A 19,571-nucleotide genomic window follows, 5' to 3' on the forward strand; every position below is an offset into this window, starting at 1 on the left:
GCACAAACGTCGCGGGGGGCGGGCCATCCGCAAGGTCCTCCCCGCGAGTTGCGGGCTCCGCCCCGCCTGGCCCTCCAGCGCCCTTGCAGCTGCTTCCGGGCTCGGCGGCTCCGGGCGCCTTCGTGAGGCCACGGCTTGAACGCTGTGCCCGGAAGGGGCCGCTGCCCACAGTACCCCGACGCCTGGGTTCCCGGACAGGCCCGCTCTTTGGCTCGCGACTGCGATCTCCGAGGACGTCTTTGGCCTGACCTTTCCGAGGCCGCGTCTCAGCTGCCTGCGGGGCGCGTCCGGCCGATTTGTAGGCTTCATAGCCCTGGAATTCAAGGGATGAACCTGCTGGCTGAGGTTCGCGGGACACCTGCCCCCACCCTCCAATAGGAGACTTCCTATTGCTGAGCTCCCTAAGTCAGCAGTTTAGGACCCCTTACAGCGGGAGCACCTTCCTTCCCTCTTGGATGGAGCAACGCCTCTCCAGTTTTGGGGGCACCGTGGGTGGCCTCGGTGAGTGAAACTTGGTGTGCTGTTTGCTGGGAAGAAAACCCGGAAACAGGGAGGACACTGTCGGGCGACTGAGACCTTGTCGGATCCTGAGACTTGGAATCTTGTGTGGGGGGCGGTGAACGCATTTGGATGTACTTCTGAATTCAGAGCACTCACCAAGCAGATACCTGTGCTGCAGAGCCTGAACAGGCCAGGAAGCGGCCTCAGGATTTGGGGGTTCATTACACATTCCAACCATGTTCCTGCGACGGCTTGGTGGCTGGCTACCTCGCCCTTGGAGCCGCCGGAAACCCAGGCCTGACCCGCCCACCCCAGAACCCAGGCGGGTGGATAGCTCCTCTGAAAACTCAGGGAGCGACTGGGACAGTGCCCCCGAAACCATGGGAGATGTGGGGCCTTCCCAGAGGAAGGACTCAGGGGCCCGGAGTAGTTCTGGGACTGCTCCACAACCAAGCAGGGAGCCCCAAGTTGAGCAACTGGGAAGCAAAATAATGGATTCCCTCAAGGGGGACAAGACTGGTGCTGGCATTCAAGAGTCGGGGAGACTGGAGGCAGCAGAGGCCATTCCCAAACTGGGATGGGACCCCGTGGACTCAGGTGGCACCAGGAGGTCTGAAGTGTCTCCTGAAGGGGGACTGAGCCCCCCTGGGCCCGCAGCGCCAGTGGAGAAGCCTGGCCGGCGTCAGAAGCTGCTGGGCTGGCTGCGGGGGGAACAAGGTGGGGGAGCAGGGGCTCCCTCGCAGTATCTGGGGGGCCCAGAGGAGTGTCTGCAGATCTCCACCAACCTGACCCTGCACTTGCTGGAGCTGCTGGCCTCAGCCCTGTTGGGGCTGTGTTCCCGGCCACTGCGGGCAGCCCTGGACATGCTGGGCCTGAGCGGGCCACTGGGCCTCTGGCTGCATGGGCTGCTGTCCTTCCTGGCTGCCCTGCACGGGCTCCATGCTGTGCTGAGCCTCCTTACAGCTCACCCCCTGCACTTCGCCTGCCTCTTTGGTCTCCTACAGGCGCTGGTGCTGGCTGTCAGCCTCCGGGAGCCGAGTGGGGATGAGGAGGCCACTGACTTGGAGGGTAATAAGTTGGGGAGGGAGGGTGAGGGGCAGAGGGGAGACCCAGGAAAGGGGCTATGACCTCAGAGTCCCCCTCCCCTGCCCCAGTGGGGTGGAAGTAAGGGTGAAGACAGTGTGGACTTTAGGAGAGTAGGGGGCATGACTTAGATTGTAAGTACAGGGACCTCAGGGATGGGGAAGAAACGCAGGGTATGAGGGTACCCATCCACCCACGGGAAAGAACAGCTGTTCAGGGTGTCTGGGTTTATGGACAGTGGGGGCGTAGCCCTTGAATTCACCAGCTGTTGTTACTTTTTGATTTTATATTTCTCCTACCTTCAAGTTTGTTTTCCCATCTTCACGTTTTAAAAGCCAAAAAATATTTTTTTTAATGTTGTGGTGGAGAATAAAGACTAAATGGCCCTTTCTACCTTTCAAGACTCCCCAGGGACAGGCAGAACTCTGGCTGGGGTAAGAGGGTGGTTGGGAGACCCAAGGGGTCCCTTGGATTTTGGGACATCTAGGGTAGAATGGGGCTGCTAGGTGGGTGGATTTGGGGACTGGATGGGGCGCACAGGCAACAGGGAGCAAGCAGGGACAAAGTGGGTGTTTCTGGGAGTCAGAGGGAGTGGGGATGGTGTAGGTGGTACTGGCCAGAGGGGTGGGTCAGGGGTGGGCGGCCCAGACAGGCCGTGTGGGGAAGCACTGGAGCTTGCAGTCCCATGCAGGGATTAGGGGTTGCTCACTCAGCAATAAATCACTGTTACACCAAATCCTAAATATACCACTAAAGTGAGTTAACTGCCATGCAGTGTCCTTCCTAATGCTGCCCAGCTAGGGGTTTAGGTGGTAGGAAGTTCAGGGGGAGTTTTGAAATGGGAGTGGGATTGATGTCTGGAGACAAACCCCAACATGTGATGAGGATTGAAAAATCATCTTTATTACTCTTGGAAGGGCATCTCCGGCTTCTCTCCTCTCCACCACAGTCTTAGTCCCACCACATACATCTGGGGGCACAGATGAAGCCACAGGTCAGTTACTGGACTGCGTGCAGGCCTCTGGTGGGAGGAGGGAGAAAAGAAGAGTATGGGAAGGAAGGAAATCCAGGAAGAGATGCAAGCTTGCTGGTAATGGGTGGGGGAGAATGCATTCCCTCATTCCTCCTCTATCAAAGAAGGGGCCTCTGAGGCCTATTTCCCTCTGTGTCTGACTCTGCCCCCTGTATCTACTGCAAACTCAGAAACCTCTCTTGAGTAGCCCACAGTCTATTCTGGCTTCCTCTGGTGCCATCACAACCTATAACACAAATGGAGGGTATGAACACAGCCACTCTGATAATATCAGCCTTTGGTCCTGCCCTCTGGTGACATCACTTGAGTCCCTTTCACTCAGGACCTGCAGCAGACTTGGTGAGTCCTAGTTCTCTTCTGTGGGACTTTGTCCCCTTACCTTGTTTCCTGGGAGTCAGTAAGAAGGCCTTGGAGTCCAGGCAGGAGGCCAGGGACTGGAATTCCTCCACACACTTCTCAGGAGGGTATGGTGAGCGATCTGAAAGGGCACAGCAGGGCCAGGCCCATCAATGCCTCTACTTAGCAACACCCCTGGTGAGGACCTGGAAGCACCCAGCCCTTCCTGGGATGGTATCACAGGGCCCAGAGTGAGGGGCTCTCCTGCCCCTCCTGGTTTCCTTCCAACCCATCCTGCCTCGCCACCTCACTTACTGTAGAGCAGGAAGCGCTGGTAGCCCTGGCCCGTCTCCTTCAGCATGATTCCACCTGGGCATGAGCTGGAAAAGAGCTTGGTCTTCATGTCGGGGCGGCCTGTCAGGATGGGTTGGGGGGAAGTGTGAGGACAGAGATGCAAAACAAGCAAGCCAGGCACTTGGAGAGAGGGAGGGCTGGAGAGAGCCAACCTTCAGTTCTGAGATCTGTGCTCCCTTCAGTCAGGTGGTAGACCCATTCCCGGGGCACACAGGACCCAGTTTTCCTGCAGAGGTGGTGGTGGCAAGAAAGAAAGATTGAATGACACCCCAACCACACAGTACCAACCTTTACTTATTCTTCTTATTCCTTCTTGAAGCCTGGGTCACCTTGGGTTTCAAGCTACCAAGGGATGGTTAGGCCCATCTCTCTCCAGAGGAAAACTAATAGAACCATTGAACTTAGTGGTCCAAGAACAGTGGATATGCCAATGAACCCAACTCTTTGTGGGTAGGTGCTCACACTTTGGGCAGAGACTGTACCTATTGGTGCCTCTGCCTCCTCACCACTTACATGCGAATGGTAGCACGAAGCTGGAGCTGCATGGGGGCAGAGCCCGCAGCCATGTTGAAGACAATGTTGTCCACAGGGTCAAAAGTTGCCAACTCCTCTTTGGTGGGAGCTGCCCCTGCAATAAAATGCCACTGGCCCAGGTGGGGCTCTGGAAACTGGAGAGACAACAAGGGGAGCAAAAGAGGGTGTGTCCCACTGCAGGGTCCATCCAACCTGTCAGGACAGCAAGACTTCGTGTGGAGGTATCAGCTGCCTTTTTCCAATTGGGCTTGGATCCATGACAGGGAGTCATTAAATGACTTTCCCTCTTTGCCTGCCCTCAATAACCCAAGTAACCCTCCAATCCCCAAATTCTATCATGTCTCCTCTTTGATGGCCAAAGTACTAATACATTTTTATTTGTCCTTGCTTTTATCATCACAATATTCACACCCTCCTCCTCCCATCCTTTCACAATGTGGCTTCTGGTCACTCTAGGCCACCCACTTAAGTGCCTCAGAGCTCCCACTGTAAGCTTCCCCCTTCTCAGTCCATACCTCTTTCCCATCCACTTCCTGAGTTGTCAGTTGACTGGGCTCAGGGCACTGGTAGATGGAATTAAGGAGAATGCCATAGAGGTAAAGCAGAGCTGCCCAAATTTGGTGGAACATCTTCAGGCAACAGGGAGCTGGTATGTTCTTCGTGGAGTGGCTGGTGCCTTAACTATTCTCTCCCCCACTGACTGCTCAGTCCACTCTGCTTCCAGCCCCCTTGCCTTGACCCTTGACCCTTTACCTGCTAATGAGTAACTTCAACCTTGTTTTCCAAACATGGATTAGTGTTTGGCCCTTCCTCCCCCTCTTCTAGATGCAGCCACTCCACAACACACCCTGGCATGTCCAGGGTCTTTTGGGAATTATCAGAAGAGCTGAGCCCTGCAGGTAGAGACAGCGGTCTTTATCTGAGCTGGATATCTGCTGTGTTCTGCAGCATTGGAGAGGTGGGTTCATTCATTCACTTAGCAAACTTTTTTTTAAGTCCCAGCTGTTTGCCAGGAATTGGCTAAGCCCTGGGGACATAAAAATGAATAAGGCATAGTCCCTGGCCTTGAAGAAGTCAGTCTAAGGAAAACTAGCTGTATAAACAAATCGTAATACAACCTGATAAGTGCTTTAGGACCGGTGTGAACCAGGTTCTGGGGCATGGCTGATGGGTGGCTTTTTCTCTGGTTTATAATTGGGGAAATAATATGTACACCATTCAGAAAAGCTCACTGACACAGTTCATCCAATGTTTTATTACCATAAGAGACTACATAATCTAGTGGTTAAGGGGGACAGATAGACAAAGGTGCTGGGCAGAGTGGGTTCAAGCCCTAACTCTTATTTATTAGATAATCCCTATGCCTGTTTTTTCATCTTTAAAATGAGCAAATCATCAATCTCATTGGATTAAGAGATAATGCATATAAAGTCCTTTGCAAAGGCTATACCTGGCAAGTCCAAAGTAAATATTCCTTGAAGTAATGCTTGTTAAGTGATTATTAATTTCTGATGGGTAATATATTCCCAAATAATAGTACCAAGAGGGTGGAGCAGTTAATGCAATGAAATGTGGGACTTTCTTAATTAAAACTTACAGACTGCCAAGGGGGGTGGGGGGAGAAGAAAAAAAAAGGTTTGTCCTGAGAGGTGAGGCTTAAGATTTAGGGTATTTGAAGGTTCAGCATACTATTTTCTTTTGGGGTAATGTTTGACATTTTTTATTTAAAAAAACTAAAAAATGTACTGGGGCAGTCAAGAAGTGCTTGACCCAGAGGAGTCTGGTAGGCCTGGATCTGTCAGTTCCCTAGTTGTACTCACTTTATAAAGGGTATGTAATAACCATCTCCTGTTGAATGACTTATAAATGTGACAGTACGTAGAACCCTGAACTGAGACAGTAATGGGACCTGGGTATAAACCAAGAATCCCAGAAGGGCTGGGCCGGGGCCGAGGGCGGAGGAGCAGTAACTCCCGGACCTCGGCCTGCAGAAACCCTGTGGCGGCCCCTTCAATTCCCCACGGTCGGAATCTTGTGTTTCGGTCCGGTCGGACTTCGTTTGCTCTCAACTCCCAACCTCGGAGGTGCCATTTTTGGGGGACAACAGTCCTGAGAGGTAGTAAACCCTTAGCTTCTGAAAAACAGCGTGTTCCCTCGGCCGCGCACCGCCGATGAGAAACATGGCACCAGCGCTCCGCAAAACGTCCACTGGACAGAACCGAAATTAGGCCCAACGACACGATCGCACGGAAGACAGTTCGCGAGCCAGCCCCAACCGCCCAGCAAAGGGTGACTTCCAGAGCCGCCGCATGAGTGGCGCGGCGAGGGCGGAATGTTAGGTGGCCAGGACAGTGCCGCCTCAAAGTCTCTGCCGGCCAAGACCTTAACACAGATTAACGAGGCACAATCTCTAGTCTCCAAACTCCAAGACCTATATAACCGTCCAAAGCTTCTTGAGGCAGTCATAGAGTCTCATCTGGTAATTCTTTTCCAGGCATTTACAGTGGCCACCTCAATCTCCGATTGCTCCTACGCGCGCAGAAGGAACGGCGCCAGCGAGGGTGGGGCGGTGCCTGTGTGTACGCATGCGTAATGCGACGCACGCAGACGCAGTACGGTCCCCCGGGCGACGGCGGCGGCGGCGGCTCCTCGGGGTGCTCGGCTCCCTCCCATCTAGGCCGGGCCCCGGCCCGTCTCGCCCTCAGGAACTCACTGTTTGGGGCCGTGGACTTTCTTGTCGTGCCCCACGAAAGTGAAGCTTGGGGACCTGAGGGGAGCCGGAAGTTCCGCCTCGAGATCTCCAAATATTATCGGGGAAACGGAAGTGGCCGTCGGTGGCAGGTTGGAGGTGACCGGAAGTGACGGCACCGCGGGGAAGTCGGGGGGTGGACCCGCGGGGTGGTATGTGTATTTGATGTGTGTTGGTTGCGACGCTCTGCTGGAACTCCGAAAGAAGGCGGAAGAGGGGGCAGTCAGCTAACCGGTCTGGCCCCCCGTGAGTGTCCGTCATTTTGGGTCTGTCGTGAGTTAGGCGGGCTCAGTGGGCGTGGCGCGCGTGCGCGAAACCACTTTCTTCTCAGAGTGTAATGCGACCCTCCCCCCCCTTTCTCGCGTTGTCCCAGCGTATCTGGGGCCCATCGCAACCGGTGATGACACTGGAATCCTGCTTCCTTGCTTCCCTGCTCCCTAGCCTGAGTGGCCCACTCTTGGGATTGGCATCGTGGGGCCCCTCCCACCTCCCGTCCTCCAGCTTCCTTTGCCGTCGTCTCCTACCCTTTGCATTTCTCTCCCTGTGCCCCGGAATCAGAAGGGGGAGAGGGGTGGGTGTGAGTGTGTGTGCTAGTGTGGGAGAAACTCTTTAGGCATTGGGGCGGAGACTCGGGCCGGGGAGGCTTCTGGGTATAATAAAATCAGCTCTAGGCGACAGCGGGCCTCTCTCCCTCTGTTCTTCCGTAGAGAGCTGTAGGCCATGGAGCCCAATAATAGTACCAGTACCACCATGGAGGAGCCTGACAGCCTGGAGGTGCTGGTGAAGACCCTGGACTCTCAGACCCGGACCTTTATTGTGGGGTCCCAGGTGAGACCCCAGTACTTCTGGAAGACATCCATTAACTTTTCCTCTTGTAGGCCCTTTAATCTGAGAGAACAACCTGATTTTCTGGTCCTCAACTTTTCTTCCATTGATTTCTTTGTTCATATTCTAGACAGAACATTTTTTGATGTGTTTTGTTGAGTAAGGAGCTATGGTTTCTATTGAATGAGCTAGGTTTTGTTCTGCCTTCCTCCACTTCAATAGAACTTCATGCAGAGGGAAATACAGAGGGAAATACGGAGGAAGGAGGAATCTGTATGCCATCATCATGAGTGAACTGGAGCTCAAAGGGATAGACATGGCTCCTGCCTTTGGGAAGGAAAATAGAACACACAGACCCCAAACGCAAGTGTGTCTTAAAAACAAAAAATTGGTTAGGTCTATACTGTGTTTTTAAAGGTGAGAAATCACAGCCCATAATGTAGGTAGAGGCCTAATAGAGTGTTGAATGGAGATACTAACGTGTGGTATAATTTTAATCATTTGAGTTTAACAGCATTGGCACAACTATCAATGTCATTGCTCCTGTAATACTGGGAGACAAAATTGTGAGGGTTGACCCATGGTTTTTAAAACATGACATTACATATATTTCAGAAAAGCATATAGGCTTTTGTGATTAGATGTGTGTAAACACCTAATTTTCCCAAGAGTAAGTTGTCTGGTTAGGAAAAATAGTCTTCTTTTTGCTCCCTTCTCTCGTTCTTCTTGGTTGAGTCTTCTTTCCTTAACCTGATTGTCCACCCCAACTTCTTTGTCATCGCTTTTATCTTTGAGACTAAAGTTGTATCATTTTGTGTTTAGGGAGCCATATCTTTAGACACACATTCCCTTGTGAGCCAGGCAGAGGAGTGAACAGATTATCAGTTGGCTTTTCTGTTTCTCAGCCATGTAATTTTCTCCTAGGCCTAGAAGATACAGTTTATTGTTAGTATTTTGACAGGGAGTTGTCTTAGTTTGGGGTTTTGTACATAATTACCTTACAATCAAGAGAAATGGGTAGTGATTTTATAATGAGGTGGTTTTTACCCCTCACCCCTCCAAGTCAGTTGGCCCTCCTCTGTCCTTCCTCTTCCTCCATTCCCTAACACCTCTTTGTCCCTTCTGTGCAGATGAATGTAAAGGAATTTAAGGAGCACATTGCTGCCTCTGTCAGCATCCCCTCTGAGAAACAACGGCTCATCTATCAGGGACGAGTTCTGCAGGATGATAAGAAGCTCCAGGAATACAGTAAGAGGGTGGGGGAGGCAGTTTGGAGTTTGAGGCAGCTGTGCAGAGGGATGAGCTGAAATCATGGGTTTACCTGACATGTATGTATATACATACTAGAGACCCGATGCACGAATTCGTGCACCAGTGGGATCCCTCAGCCTGGCCTGTGTGATCGGGCTGAAACTGGCTCTCTGCCATCCCCCGAGGGGTCCCATATTGTGAGAGGGTACAGGCCAGGCCGAGGGACCCCACTGGTGTATGATCCAGTTGGGGAGGGATGCGGGAGGTTGGCCAGCTAGGGAGGGACCGCGGGAGGGCTCCAGGACATGTCTTGCTCCTCTGGCTCAGTCTTGATTGGCTGGACCCCAGCAGCAAGCTAACCCTACCAGTGTCTGCCCCCTGGTGGTCAGAGCATGTCATAGAGAGTGGTTGAGCACATTAGCATATTACACTTTGATTGGTTGAACGAACGACTGGATGACCGGACACTTATCGTATTAAGCTTTTATTATATAGGATATATGTATATGTATATATATATGTACATATATGTATGTGTATATATATATATATATACATGTGTATACACACACACACACATATAATTTACTTATTTATTTATTTATTTTTGCAGATGTTGGGGGCAAGGTTATCCACCTGGTAGAACGTGCACCTCCTCAGACTCAGCTCCCTTCTGGGGCATCTTCTGGGACAGGGTCTGCCTCAGCCACCCATGGTGGGGGACCCCCACTTGGTACTCGGGGGCCTGGGGCCGCTGTTCATGACCGGAATGCCAACAGCTATGTCATGGTTGGAACCTTCAATCTTCCTGTAAGCTTGTGTTCCACCTGGGGTGGTTTTTGTGGTGAAGGATAGTTTTGGTTGTGGTAGCAGCCAAGAGCTCAGTATTTAGATTGGGTTTGGAGGGCCCTGTAGTCTACTAATGGCCTCAGACCTGAGAAAAGGATGGGTCTCCAGAGAATGAATTGGAAATGTGGGGGCCTTAGTATTTGGCTTCTCCCAGAGCAACTTCCCTTACCCTTTCCCCAGAGTGACGGCTCTGCTGTGGATGTTCACATCAACATGGAACAGGCCCCAGTTCAGGTATCATGGGGCCTGGGAGGGTCAGGGAAGGGGATCTGGGAGAAGGAGGCCATGAGGTGGGATTGGACTTGGCTGAGGAGATGCTGGGACCTGTTTCAGTAGGCTTTGGAGCCCATGGCTTTCTTTCAAACTTGCCCTAACTCTCCCTCTCTCATCATAGAGTGAACCCCGGGTACGACTGGTGATGGCTCAGCACATGATCAGGGATATACAGACCTTACTATCCCGGATGGAGGTAAGTGGTCTGTCACTCTCTCCCGATCCTCCCTACCCCTTGTCCCAGCCTGGGAGTAAAAGCATGACTGGCCGGTTCCTTTCATTTTTTGTTTTATTCTTTTTCTTTTTTTTGGCCGCTTCCTTTCTAATCTGGTCTGTTCTCTGCAGTCTTCATTCTTTGGGCGGAAAAAATGATCTATGAGGCTATCATGTCCCTGCCAATCCTCTTGGTGACTGGTGTCTGGGAAGTTTGTTTTACACTTGTCAGATAACTCTCGTGGCATATTTTTTTTTTTTCAATTAAAAAAGGATTTCATACTTTATAACTCTCTTTTTAACTTTTATTTATTGATTTTAGAGAGAGGAAAGGGGAGAGAGAGAGAGAAACATCATTTTGTTGGTCCACTCATTTATACATTTGTTGATTGATTCTTATATGTACCCTGACTGGGGATCGAACCCCCAATCTTGATGTATCGGAAGGTTTCTCTAACCAACTGAACTATCCGGCCAGGGCCTTTAATTACTTTCTTTTTTTTTTTATATATATTTTACAGAGAGGAAGGGAGAGGGATAGAGAGCTAGAAACATCGATGAGAGAGAAACATCTATCAGCTGCCTCCTGCACACCTCCCACTGGGGATGTGCCCGCAACCAAGGCACATGCCCTTGACCGGAATCGAACCAGGGACCCCTCAGTCCGCAGGCCGACGCTCTATCCACCGAGCCAAACCGGTTTCGGCATTTACTTTCTTTTTTAAAACATGTTTTTGTTGACTTTAGAGAGACAGAGGAAAGGAGAGGTGAGGAAGAGAAACATTAATGAGAGAGAACCATCAATCGGCTGCCTCCTGCATGCCCCCTACTGGGGATTGAGCCCGCAACCTGGGAATCAACTGGGGACCTCTGGGTGTGTGGGTCTACGCTCAGCCAACTGAGCCACACCGGCCAAGGTAGGGCCTTTAATTTCTTAATTATGATATTTGATACTGAAATGTCCAAATTTCATTAGTTTGTGCTGTGTCTGCAACCTATGGCTTTTTCTCTTCTTCTGAAGGTTAGGAAACCATAATCTCTACTTTTTGTTAGTAATTCATTTGCAAGAATTTCAGGTATTTATTAAGCCTCCAACTTGTCAGTCTTACAGTGGTTGCTAGGGAGTCCGACATACAGATGCAAAGCCTTGCCTCCAGAGCACTTTGTCCACTCATGCTCCTTTGACCTAGCAGTCCTCTGCAGCATGCTCACCCTGACTTTCCCCCACTTCAGTGTCGAGGGGGGCCCCAAGCACAGCCCAGTCAGCCGCCTGCACAGACACCGACTGTGGCCCAGGAACCAGGAGCCTTGAGCTCTCAGCCATCAGATCCGGGTGAAAGTGAAGCGCCTTCTCGGGAGCCCATGGAGGCAGAAGTGGAGGAGCGTGCCCCAGCCCAGAGCCCGGAGCTGACTCCTGGCCCAGCCCCAGCGGGCCCAACACCTGTCCCAGAGACAAATGCACCCAAGTGAGAGATGGAGGGCACCTTGGGAAGGGTTTGGGATCCTGAGTGGAGGATGAGGAACAGGACAGGTGTGATGGGGAAGGAGGGATTTCTTGGAGGTTTTATGTGGAGGTGGTTGTGGTTAAGGAGGGGCTCTGGAGTAGGTAAAGGAGGTTAGGACTGGGCAACTGAGCTGCACTGTTCTCCCCGGGGCAAGGAAAATCAAATGGTGCTTCCTGATAAGATTCTCTCCCCTGAGTTCACAGAGGCCCCATCTTTTAATAGAGAGTCAACATCTTGCCCTTGTAGGTGCAGCGTGTGCAGTAGGGAGGGTGGAAGCAGTTTATCTTCCTCTCCCCATCTTCCCATAGGTGGGGATAAAGAACAGGCTCTGCTAGTCCAGGAAGGGATTGGGCCAGGGTTCTGGGAGGCCAGGAGAGACAGCAGATATGGTCCCTGTCAACTGTGAGGTGGGAAACTGAGGAAAGCCTTGGCTCACTGCCTCTTGGGGTTGCCCACAGCCATCCTTCCCCTGCGGAGTACATCGAGGTGCTCCAGGAGCTCCAGCGACTTGAGAGCCGCCTTCATCCCTTCCTGCAGCGCTACTATGAGGTTCTGGGTGCTGCTGCCAGCACAGACTACAACAACAACGTGAGCCCGCCCACCCCCTCACCCCAGTTCTCCCCAGGTGGAGTAGGCTGACATTCTCATCCCCCTCTCCCCACAAAGATATTGTCTGCAAGATGATGATTTCTCCCTAGATTTGTAAGTAAGGGATCTTCCCCTCCCCCTCCCTTTCAGGATAGGGGATCGTCTTTGCAGTACCCACTCTCTCTGTACCTCTCTGTCCCCTGAGTTGTTTCATTTACTTATTTATTTATTTTTAATGCTCACCTAAGGGTATTTTTCTTTTTTTTTTTTTAATATATTTTTTATTGATTTCAGAGAGGAAGAGAGAGAGAGACAGAAACATCAATGATGAGAGAGAACCACCGATCGGCTTCCTCCCGCACGCGCCCCCCCCCCCCCCCCCCCCACACACACACACTTGAGATCGAGCCCGCAACCTAGGCATGTGCCCTTGACCAGAATTGAACCTGGGACCCTTCTGTCTGAACGCCGATGCTCCATCCACTGAGCCAAACTGGCCAGGGCCCGAGGATATATTTCCATTGATTTTTAGAGAGAGTGGAAGAGAGAAAGACAGAAACATTGATGTGAGAGAAACACATCAATTGGTTGCCTCCTGCACAAGCCCCGACCAGGGCCCAGGCCGGGGAGGAGCCTGTAAGCAAGGTATGTGCCTTTGACCAGAATTGAACCCAGGACCCTTTGGTCCACAGGCTGACGCTCTATCCACTGAGCCAAACCAGCTAGGGCTAGCAAGTTTATAAAGTAGGGGAGATTAGTAGATGATGACATTGATTCACTCTAAGGTCTGTTTTTTTTTTTTTTTTTTTTAAATATATTTTATTGATTTTTTACAGAGAGGAAGGGAGAGGGATAGAGAGTTAGAAACATCGATGAGAGAGAAACATCAATCAGCTGCCTCCTGCACACCTCCCACTGGGGATGTGCCCGCAACCAAGGTACATGCCCTTGACCGGAATCAAACCCGGGACCCTTCAGTCCGCAGGCTGACGCTCTATCCACTGAGCCAAACCGGTTTCGGCTCTAAGGTCTGTTTTAATAGGAAACTGTGTATTCAATAGAATTTTCCAAAATTTGGTCTCTGCAAAAGCTTCCAAGGCTATACCTAAAGGTTTAGGGCAGGGGTGGGCAAACTTTTTGACTCGAGGGCCACAATGGGTTCTTAAACTGGACCGGAGGGCCGGAACAAAAGCATGGATGGAGTGTTTGTGTGAACTAATATAAATTCAAAGTAAAGGAGCGGAGGGGAGAGCAAGAGAACCCTCTGTTCTTTCGGCTCCGCGGGCCGGATAGAACAGCCGAACGGGCCGGATCCGGGCCGCGGGCCGTAGTTTGCCCACGGCTGGTTTAGGGTGTGATATTCTCAGGTGTTGCTTTGGTTAGTTAGGTGGATTCCAGCCTGATGTTTTCTGCCTTTTGTGTTTTTCTTTTCCCCCTTGCCTTTGGTCTGGGGCTACAGCAAGAGGGCCGGGAGGAAGACCAGCGCTTGATCAACCTGGTCGGGGAGAGCCTGCGGCTGCTGGGCAACACCTTTGTGGCACTGTCTGACTTGCGCTGCAATCTGGCCTGTGCACCCCCTCGACACCTGCATGTGGTCCGGCCTATGTCTCACTACACCACCCCCATGGTGCTTCAGCAGGCAGCCATCCCCATCCAGGTGGGTTGGGCCAGCCTGGCCCGAGGGAGAATGGAGGGCTATTGGTGGAATGACCCAGGATAGCTATTGGACTTGAAGGAAGTTAGGAGGAGAGGAGGCTTTGAAAACGGATGATGAAGGATAAGAGAGATTTTAGAAATACGTCATGGGGTGGTGCTCTGGGTTAGCCTCTTGTGTTTTTCTCACATCTGTCCCACTTGTCTGTCTGCTCCAGATCAACGTGGGGACCACTGTGACCATGACTGGGAATGGGACTCGGCCCCCCCCGACTCCCAGCGCGGAGGCATCTCCCCCTGGTCCAGGGCAGGCCTCACCCCTGGCTCCCTCTTCTGCCACTGTTGAGTCAACTGAGGGGGCGCCTCCCCCAGGGCCGGCTCCTCCCCCAACCGCCAGCCACCCGAGGGTCATCCGGATTTCCCACCAGAGCGTGGAACCCGTAGTCATGATGCACATGAACATTCAAGGTGAGTTAGGGTTGGTGCTCAGGTGCGAGGGTGAGGAAGGGGGAGGCCAGGGCTGCTGGTGGTAGCAGAGGGGTCAGAGCAGCTGTGTGTGTGTGTGTGTGTGTGTGTGTGTGTGTGTGTGTGTGTGGCAGGGGTAGGTAGCGGGGAGCAGGAACTGCTTGTCCTTGGAAATTTGTTTACATGGAGATGGGAGCACCTCTTCCCTGTCTAGATGGTGGGAAAGGCAGGCAGGTATTCTAGGTGGGGAATGGGGGCCTAAAGGACTCCCATCTCAGGAGGATACAGTCAGGCCTTGGCCCCATTTGTCTCAGGACCACTCTCTCTGCCTTCCTTCCCAGATTCTGGCACACAACCTGGTGGAGTTCCGAGTGCTCCCACTGGCCCCTTGGGACCCCCTGGTCATGGCCAGACCCTGGGTAAGAGTGAGGGCTTCAGAGCAGGCTGAGCTCTGGGTAGAGAAGGGGTAGGGCCAATTGGGTGGGTTGAAGGGGTCCAGGTTCAAGGTTACATCAGACCCGCCCCCCAGGCTCCACCCTCATCCAGCTGCCCTCCCTGCCCCCTGAGTTCATGCACGCCGTCGCCCACCAGATCACTCATCAGGCCATGGTGGCAGCTGTTGCCTCCGCGGCCACAGGTAATGACCTGGAAAGGGAGGCCTGGGAGGAGGGCCATGGTCCATGGTGGGGGGTGTTGTTGGCTGGCGAGCATGGGCCCGGCCCTCAGCCCTATTTGGTCTCTCCCCTGTGCCATGCACAGGACAGCAGGTGCCAGGTTTCCCGGCAGCCCCGACCCGGGTGGTGATTGCCCGGCCCACACCTCCACAGGCTCGGCCTTCCCATCCTGGGGGCCCCCCAGTCTCGGGGACTCTGGTGAGTAAGGGTGGGAGAGTTTTGTTAGGGGTATCTGGGGAGGGAGTCTGTGGTGGTGCATGGAAAGGGCAGGGCCAAAAGCCCCTCTCTCTCAGCAGGGTGCTGGTCTGGGTACCAATGCCTCTTTGGCCCAGATGGTGAGCGGCCTTGTAGGGCAGCTTCTTATGCAGCCTGTCCTTGTGGGTGAGTCCTCGTTCTTCCCTCAAACTTCAGCAATTACCGTGGCTCTGACGGCCGACCATCCCTCCCTGACCTCCTTCCTGGTGGTTCGCAGTTCTTGCCGGAGTTGCTTGTCCTACCTTCCTGCTAGAGGACGAGTGGAGGTGCTGTGGGGTCGTGTTTCTTTTTAGATCTCACCTTGCTGCTTTTGGTCCCTACAGCTCAGGGGACCCCAGGAATGGCTCCACCTCCAGCCCCTGCCACTGCGTCAGCCAGTGCTGGCACCACCAACACGGCCACCACAGCTGGCCCTGCCCCAGGGGGCCCCACCCAGCCTCCACCCCCTCAATCCTCCACTACAGATGTACAGTTCTCTCAGCTCCTGGGGAACCTGCTGGGGCCCGCAGGGCCAGGTGCTGGAGGGCCTGGCATGGCTTCTCCCACCATCACTGTGGCAATGCCTGGTGTCCCTGCCTTTCTCCAGGGCATGACTGACTTCTTGCAGGTGAGTGGCTGGCTTGTTCTTCGCTTGTCCTCTCTTTGCCCAGCCTGGCACTGGTGTCTTGTTGCCATTATATCACCACTGGGAAGGAGCCCTGGGGATCCACTGATTCTGAGTCCCCCATTTTGGAGATGAGGAAACGGGGCTTGGAGCGTGCGTGTCACTGCTTTCTGACCTAACTCATTCAGAGGGGGAGAGGCGGCTGCTTGGCCTCCCTCTGCTGCTCAGTACTGCCCATGCATGTTCTGCTGTAAGGAGTCGAGTAGAGTAGGGCTCCCCATTTTCCAAACTTCTCTGGTTCGTACCCTCCTGATGCCATTTTATGTCCTTATACCCATCCTCACCTCATCTTCTGTTCTTTATGTCTTCTCTGTTTGTCAGGCAACACAGACGGCCCCTCCGCCCCCTCCACCTCCCCCACCTCCACCTCTGGCCCCGGAGCAGCAGACCATGCCCCCACCAGGGTCCCCTTCTGGTGGTGCAGGGAGTCCTGGAGGCCTGGGTCCTGAAAGCCTGTCCCCGGAGTTTTTTACCTCGGTGGTGCAGGGAGTGCTGAGCTCCCTGCTGGGCTCCCTAGGGGCTCGGGCCGGTAGCAGTGAAAGCATCGCCGCTTTCATACAGCGCCTCAGTGGGTCCAGCAACATCTTTGAGCCTGGGGCTGATGGGGCTCTTGGTGAGCATGGGGGGCGCCTTGGTCTTCTCCAGGAAAGGGCAGCCAGGGGAAGGTAGATAACCTGTATTTAGGGGTATTGCTAAGGTGGGATGAGGGTGATGGGCTGGGGTGGGTGGGTAGGTCAGGTGATAAAGACATTGTTAACTTCTGCCCCTATCCACAGGGTTCTTTGGGGCCCTGCTCTCTCTTCTGTGCCAGAATTTCTCCATGGTGGATGTGGTGATGCTTCTCCACGGGCATTTTCAGCCACTGCAGCGGCTCCAGCCCCAGCTGCGATCCTTCTTTCACCAGCACTACCTGGGTGGCCAGGAGCCCACACCTGGTAACATCCGGGTAAATGAAGGCCTGGGTCCCAGAGCTCTCCTCCTCCTCACCTTCAGTACTTAGTTCCTGACTCAGTGTATCTGTCACCTGAACTGTGACTATCCCAGCCCAAGCAGTCCTGGTCTTGGGGGTGGAGGAGGAAGTGTTTTGAGGACTGAGACTTGAATCTAAACTTGTGCTGTGTGTGTCCCTTTCCCCCCACCCCCACCCCCATAGATGGCAACTCACACATTGATCACTGGGCTAGAAGAATATGTTCGGGAGAGTTTTGTGAGTAACCCTTCCCCATCCCATCCTCTCTTGAGTCTCATAGGATAGCTTCTGTTCCTCCTGCCTCCTCCTTGATTCCCAGTGTCTTGGGATTCCTGATTTTTGGTTCTCTGTTTTGTTTCTCAGTCTTTGGTGCAGGTTCAGCCAGGTGTGGACATCATCCGGACGAATCTGGAATTTCTGCAGGAGCAGTTCAATAGCATTGCAGCTCACGTTCTGCATTGCACAGGTCAGGCCAGCTGGGTCGGGGGGAGAATGGCGTGGTAGTGTGCAGGGCTGCAGAGCCAGCACTCCCTCCTTGTCTTGCCCACAGACAGTGGATTTGGGGCCCGTTTGCTGGAGTTGTGTAACCAGGGCCTGTTTGAGTGCCTGGCTCTGAACCTGCACTGCTTGGGGGGACAGCAGATGGAGCTAGCTGCTGTCATCAATGGCCGAATTGTGAGCACCACCCTGCCCAGATCCCCCAGCCTTTTGTTTCCTCAGGTTTCCATTTTCTTTGGTATCCTGAAGTTTCATTTTTCTTCTCCAAACTGCCATGCTTTACCCTTTGATACCTTTCAAAAGCTGGTTGAGTGTTTTGTGTTTGAGTCTGCTTTCTGCCCCTCAGCGTCGCATGTCTCGTGGGGTGAACCCGTCCTTGGTGAGCTGGCTGACCACTATGATGGGACTGAGGCTTCAGGTAGTGCTGGAGCATATGCCTGTGGGCCCAGATGCCATCCTCAGATATGTCCGCAGGATTGGTGACCCCCCACAGGTAAAGGCCCTGATGATGGGCTGTGGGATCCGGGGACTGCAGGGAGCTGGAGAGATTTAAGAGGGCCTTCTGTGTTCTCCTCTGTCCAATTTCACAGCCACTTTCTGAGGAGCCAATGGAAGTTCAGGGATCAGAGAGAACTTCCCCTGAGCCTCAGGTACCAGAGAGAGGTTGAGGGACCAGATGACTGAGTGGAGGGATGGGGGTGGAGGGTCTGTGAGTTGAGAACTCTGACTCTTCCTGCTGCCTGACCTGCAGCGGGAGAATGCTTCCCCAGCCCCGGGAACAACAGCAGAAGAGGCTATGTCCCGAGGCCCACCTCCTGCCCCTGAAGGGGTCTCTCAAGAGGAACAGGATGGAGCTTCAGCTGAGACAGAACCTTGGGCAGCTGCAGTCCCCCCAGTAAGTGTCAGGTGATCAGCGGGCCGAGGCAGCTGAAAGTTGTGGCAATGACTTCCTAATCGTTTTCTTCCCCAGGAGTGGGTCCCTATTATCCAGCAGGACATTCAGAGCCAGCGGAAGGTGAAACCCCAGCCTCCCCTGAGCGATGCCTACCTCAGTGGTATGCCTGCCAAGAGACGCAAGGTGGGTTTGCCTCTTCCCTGAGGATCCCTCTTTATCCAAATTCCCGTCATGGTTAAAATCAAACTGAGCTGGAAGGAGGGAGTTCTAGTTTAGCCCCCTCATTTAATTGATGAGGAAACCTTTGTGGGACTCAAGACTTGCTCCTGGCTGCCCCATTAGTCTTTTTGCCAGTAGCCCTGTCACCCGAAGCTCCCTAATCCCTGACTAGGGCCCAGTTTCCTTACCGTGGGTTTCCTCTTATGGACCAGATAGCTTTGAAGAGCGAGTCCAACACATTCAAATGCTGTTTTTGGCCAGAGCCAAACAATATTAAGTCTGCACTTCTGCTGTTAAAACACATGGGACTATTTCCCTTCTTTCTCCTGGCGTGGATATTGGTTGACTCATGGAAAGGGTGAGCTGGGTGGTGGCACTGGATCTGACGTTGATCCTCTTTTCCCTCCCAACCCCGTCCCCCAGACGATGCAGGGTGAGGGCCCCCAGCTGCTTCTCTCAGAGGCCGTGAGCCGGGCAGCTAAGGCAGCCGGAGCTCGGCCCCTGACGAGCCCTGAGAGCCTGAGCCGGGACCTGGAGGCACCAGAGGTTCAGGAGAGCTACAGGCAGCAGGTGCCCCCACCTTGAAGCAGAATAGGGATGGTCTAGTGGGAGGGGTTGGGCTAGGGTCCCTCTTCCCATCCCTTCAGAAATGAACTGGTCAGTCTGCGGCTACCACTTGATGTTTTTAAGGTCTTTTTCCCTAGTGGCATCTGGGAAGGCTCAGTGATACCTTACTGGGCTACTGACAATGTGTTAGCTGGTGGGGAAGTGTTAACTCTTGAGGGATGGCCTTGCGTGTTTGTTGGGATCCTAGAGCCTTGGCCAATGCCCTCCAACCTGCTTGGTTCTCTTTCTAGCTCCGGGCTGATATACAGAAGCGACTGCAGGAAGATCCCAACTATAGCCCCCAGCGCTTCCCTAGTGCCCACCGGGCCTTTGCTGAGGATCCCTAGCTCTTTGCCCCTCCCTCATCAGGGGACCATTTCCCCCCTCTTCCTTCACAGTATTTAAGAAATAAAAGTCAGATTTTCCTGGCCCTTTTGTCTGTAAATTGTGTTCATTACATAGTCTGGGCCCCTTAAATCTCTGAAGTTGACTTTTAAAATGGAGTAATCCCTAGGAACCCACTATACCAGACAACTTTGAACATGTTGCTATGAGCAGATGTATACCGTTTTACTGTT

General features: G+C 53.1%; 3 protein-coding genes across 18 annotated transcripts; 2 read left to right on the forward strand and 1 right to left on the reverse strand.

Moving 5' to 3' along the window:
- The first annotated feature begins 604 nt into the window (after positions 1–604).
- Positions 605–7,418, forward strand: LOC308245739 (uncharacterized protein C6orf47). The gene is made up of 3 exons (XM_080663465.1): positions 605–1,569; positions 6,336–6,682; positions 7,298–7,418. The coding sequence occupies exons 1-3, from the start codon at positions 738–740 to the stop codon at positions 7,322–7,324; spliced, it is 1,206 nt and encodes a 401-aa protein (XP_080519591.1). The 5' UTR covers positions 605–737; the 3' UTR covers positions 7,325–7,418.
- Positions 2,462–4,566, reverse strand: APOM (apolipoprotein M). Its single transcript, XM_080663466.1, has 6 exons — positions 4,357–4,566; positions 3,821–3,975; positions 3,460–3,533; positions 3,269–3,367; positions 2,997–3,095; positions 2,462–2,605 (listed from the first exon to the last, which is right to left on the reverse strand). Exons 1-6 carry the CDS (start codon positions 4,468–4,470, stop codon positions 2,580–2,582), a joined length of 567 nt encoding a protein of 188 aa, XP_080519592.1. The 5' UTR covers positions 4,471–4,566; the 3' UTR covers positions 2,462–2,579.
- Positions 7,296–19,423, forward strand: BAG6 (BAG cochaperone 6). 16 transcript variants are annotated; one of them, XM_080663449.1, is made up of 25 exons: positions 7,298–7,418; positions 8,546–8,663; positions 9,280–9,476; positions 9,696–9,749; positions 9,910–9,984; positions 11,235–11,467; positions 11,965–12,094; positions 13,554–13,751; positions 13,966–14,215; positions 14,554–14,631; positions 14,742–14,849; positions 14,972–15,084; positions 15,180–15,267; positions 15,465–15,748; positions 16,127–16,418; positions 16,582–16,751; positions 16,959–17,012; positions 17,139–17,241; positions 17,326–17,450; positions 17,620–17,766; positions 17,864–17,923; positions 18,025–18,168; positions 18,244–18,351; positions 18,811–18,957; positions 19,245–19,423. In XM_080663449.1, the coding sequence occupies exons 1-25, from the start codon at positions 7,311–7,313 to the stop codon at positions 19,338–19,340; spliced, it is 3,480 nt and encodes a 1,159-aa protein (XP_080519575.1). In that variant the 5' UTR covers positions 7,298–7,310; the 3' UTR covers positions 19,341–19,423. The 16 variants fall into 16 exon arrangements, with proteins under 16 accessions (XP_080519588.1, XP_080519586.1, XP_080519575.1 ...); XM_080663457.1 differs by having other exon boundaries at positions 15,183–15,267; XM_080663462.1 differs by lacking the exon at positions 18,811–18,957 and having other exon boundaries at positions 7,296–7,418.
- Positions 19,424–19,571: the final 148 nt, after the last annotated feature.

This window comes from Plecotus auritus, assembly GCF_963455305.1.
Source record: "Plecotus auritus genome assembly, chromosome: 4".
NCBI lineage: Eukaryota > Metazoa > Chordata > Mammalia > Chiroptera > Vespertilionidae > Plecotus > Plecotus auritus.